We start from the raw sequence: 4,237 nt of genomic DNA, 5'->3' as shown, positions 1-4,237 counted from the left end.
ATAAATTTAGCACTTCCAACATATTTTTTTTCTGCTATCAACTAATTATAATGTAAAACAAAAACCAGAAATAAATGTGTGCATTATCTTCGCCCCCCAGTGGCACAGCGGTATGTCTGTGAACTTACAACGCTAAAATCCGGGTTTCGATACCCGTGGTGGGCAGAGCACAGTGTTGCTTTCTGCTCAACCACAAACAAACAAATTTAAAAAGTAAAATTTTCAAAATTATGATGTTTTTCACATTTCCCTAGGTGAATGTAGAGAGATACTCAAATGCGTTAAGCGATGATTATACATCTGCTTATCTGATTCTTTTACAAGAACAGTAACGTTGTTTTTAATTAGTGAGCCGAGTTATTCTCGTCGGCGAATCAGATAATGCTTGCGAATGGAATCCTTTTTTGATCTTCACTGCCCATTGGCCAGCTGATCTAACAAGAACCAATCACTTTAGTTAAAAACTTGAATGTTTATTGAAATGTTTACGACACTGTTTGGGGCTTAGGAGAGCAGATTTTATATAAAATATTCATAGCATTTAAGAGATTACACAGTTTAACGTTTCCAGTCATTATTTGACTTTTTATACCATTGTTAGGATGTTTGATGTTGGGGGACAACGTGGAGAGCGACGTAAGTGGATTCAAGTATTTGATGGTATTACAGCCATTTTATTCCTCATATCATCTTTTTATACCATTGTTAGGATGTTTGATGTTGGGGGACAACGTGGAGAGCGACGTAAGTGGATTCAAGTATTTGATGGTATTACAGCCATTTTATTCCTCATATCATCGTCGGGTTTCAACCTGAAAGTTCGAGAAGACACCGACAAAAACCAGCTTAAGGAATCCATTGAATTGTTCCAAGATGTTTGGTCAAGCAGGTAAGTTTATGGTTGTCTAGTTACGATTGGAATATTGCAAAGTTAAGATATTAAGATGTTAATATATATTATATTTCATAAGCTATTCATTATTAAACATCGCAACTACTGTTGCTGTATAGTTATTAAATAGACACAAAATAAAATTGGTCCCAGCTACAACATCAACTATTTCGAAAGGCCCAAGTTTGTGATTTATCTTCTAAGACGAGACATGCGTAACATGTGGTTTCTAACTCGAAATGTGGTTTTATCACTATTTCCATTTAGCCCACAAATATTAGTCTGTCTGAACAATACAAAAAAAAAATGTTGACTTACTTATGTACATTTTTCACGCAAACAAATAAGGCCCTAACTCTGTTGTTCACTTACTTATGCTATAATTTAAATGAAATAATAACCTCATTTAGAGGTATCGATGTTTGTGTATATTTGATGACAGCCTGTATTGAAATAGTTCACTTGATGTTATTATTTTCTTACTTCAAAAAAGCAAACTTATAAATGTGAAAAATACAACTAGTTTAATAAATGTGAAAAATACAACTAGTTTAATAAATGTGAAAAATACAACTAGTTTAATAAATGTGAAAAATACAACTAGTTTAATAAATGTGAAAAATACAACTAGTTTAATCTTATCAATTTCCCTGTTGTACCAGAATCGAATTCATATCCTCAAAACGAATGAAAAAGGGGAAAAAATACATCATAAAGTTAAAGTGCTTACAACTTTTGCTTTGTATTGTTGTAAGCTATGTTTACAACATTGTAATTTATTCGTTAGCTAGATGGAGCCGGAGGTCGTAATGATGATATTAACATCGAAAAGTTTAATAATGTAGGCCTAGAATGTTCTAAAACCATTTTGCACAAAGATTTTCTAGAAAATTCGAGGGTATGATATATACGAGATACAAGATTTAATGAAACATCAAAAAAGATACTAGAGGTGTTTCTAGCCAGTAGAGTGACTCAGTCATTGTATATTCGTTTCAGGCGTGAAGTGGTACAAGTAAGTTTTTATTTACGTTAGTGTAACGCAAGTAGCATCATTTATTAACGTGGCCTACAAATTCCACAGTGTTCAAGCTTGTAAAATCGTTAATAAATAAATAAACTAAATTTGTTATCGTTACGTAGTCTGAACGCTGAATTATTGAACTAAATACACAGTGGTCAGCTTCAACATATTGTACCTACATGCAACACAGAAAATATTGTTACTATCCAACATGATGAAGAAATTATCTCATATAGACCAAAGTATAAAATATTATTATACCACGTTTAATGAAAAATCAATTGAGTATCTCGACCTGGAATGGCCTGGCATGACCTAATGGTAAGAACACTCGACTAGCAACCTATGGGTTGCGGAATCGAAACCCGCTAATCGAAAATGCTAGCCCTTTCAGTCATGTGGGCGTTATAATGTGCCTTTCAGTGTTATTATTAAAAAGTAAATAAAGAGATTGCGGTAGATACTGCTGACCGGTTTCATTCCCTCTGGTCAGCAGCTCAAAATTAGGGACGGCAGCAGATAGTCTTATCAGCTTTGCCATATAACGAAACGAAACGGAATAGACATAGACAATAACACACGAGTGTACTCTTCGGACTCAATTAAAAATAATCTGTAACCGCCAGTAAAAGGCCAATAATTATTATGTATATAGTTTGATAATACTGCCTAAAATTTAGAAATATTTAATAGTTACAAATAATTATTATGACAGGTAGAAAAATTTTGTGAACAACATATGCAACCTAACCTATTTTACGGATTTTAAAAAGATCAAACTATTTTTTATTTCAATTATAGGTTTCTCCGAGAATGTGGATTTATCATATTTTTTAATAAACAAGACTTACTCAAAGAGAAGATAGCGTCGGGAACAAAGATAGCAAAATATTTTCCGGAATTCGACACTTACAATCTAAGTATTCAAGGTAAGAAAAATGGTACAAGAGCCATTATAATGTTCTGTCCAGTGCGATATATGTCTGTCTTCTGTACCATGTCAAAATCACAAAGGTTGATACCAACGGGTACAAAGAAGAATGCAACTTGTAACTCCTTTGAAGAGACGCGAACTCTTTCTTAAACGAGAAGTACAGCACCACGCATCTTAGTCGTGTATTAAGATATACATATGTTTCTGTACAAGCTTGCAGAATTACGATCTTTCTTACCTTATACGGTATCTTGAATTTTTCTAAACAATGAAATTAATTCAGCCCGAATAACAACTACACAAAATATTCATATTCCATGCATACTCTTTGGCATATTTGCCCAACTAACGATGGAGAATTTCAGTCAAATCAGAGAACTGGAGGTTGAGCAATAGTAGCGATTTTAAGAGCTTTTATTTAAATCCACGTTCATCCAATCAAATTATCTGCAAAAAATGGTGTAACGTGGGAAAGCAGGCCTAACTATAAGCTATTCTGCTGGTGTAGGTTATATTATATATCCTCACTTTACTGCTATGGGTTGAATCAGTTACTGTGCTGACAGATCAGTCAATAACACAACCCTCCTTCTTCCGCTTTCTATTCTAATTACTAATTAAAATAGGCCATTTTCATTTAAGAAATGAACAGTGAGAAATCGTATGTTCGATCTGTATCGGCAACAACCGGGCGAGCTAAGTCATTGGCAAGAAAATGACCAAATAATTTGAATATGTCTTAGATCCAAGGAGTTAACCAATCTGTCTATTTTATCGGCCCACTGTCGAAACTGCTACCCCTCTCACACACCAGATAAGTGCTCTACCAACTGAGCTAAAGAATTTAACCCCGCTAACTTTTGCTAGTAAGGCACTTTTTAACAACTCAAATGAACACAGTTTTGTTACTGTATAGATCTAGCTGAGAATGTAGTATTTATTCTCATCAATTCAAATGCGTCGATTGCAAAAAATAACCATTAAGATCTAAATATGCCTGCAACAGGAAACTGGATCGATGTAGTTTTGTCGATATACAATTATGTAAAATGTTTGTTTTTAAGCACAAATCTACACAATTGGCTATCTGTTCTCTGCCCACCATTTTTAGCGTCACAAGCCTGCAAACTTACCACTGAGCCACTTAAGTATTTGAACCAGTTGGAAAATTCACTCTTAATTTCTCTTTCGTAGAAATAACGCAAGTCTTCTCTTTTATTTACAGACATATTTTTTTAAATTATTTTTATACATGTACACACCGTGGTCACAAGTAAATAGAGACACTACCTTTTCAGCAAAAAAATTAAATTTTCAGTCATATTCACATGAATATTTATAATTTAGTTAATATCTAGTACATCTTCCTTTCGTGGAGTTCGTTGAT

General features: G+C 33.7%; 1 protein-coding gene across 1 annotated transcript in view; it reads left to right on the top strand.

Moving 5' to 3' along the window:
• LOC106462213 (guanine nucleotide-binding protein G(f) subunit alpha-like) overlaps nt 1–4,237 on the top strand; it is a 17,854-nt gene that overhangs the window by 8,507 nt on the left and 5,110 nt on the right. Inside the window, exons 4-5 of the mRNA XM_022389404.1 lie at nt 602–889; nt 2,718–2,845. Of these exons, the coding sequence (XP_022245112.1) occupies nt 602–889; nt 2,718–2,845 (416 nt within the window). The remainder of the gene's footprint in view (nt 1–601; nt 890–2,717; nt 2,846–4,237) is intronic.

The sequence above is a fragment of the Limulus polyphemus genome, unplaced genomic scaffold (assembly GCF_000517525.1).
Source record: "Limulus polyphemus unplaced genomic scaffold, Limulus_polyphemus-2.1.2 Scaffold1119, whole genome shotgun sequence".
Lineage (NCBI taxonomy): Eukaryota > Metazoa > Arthropoda > Merostomata > Xiphosura > Limulidae > Limulus > Limulus polyphemus.
This window is presented reverse-complemented; position numbering and strand designations above follow the sequence as displayed.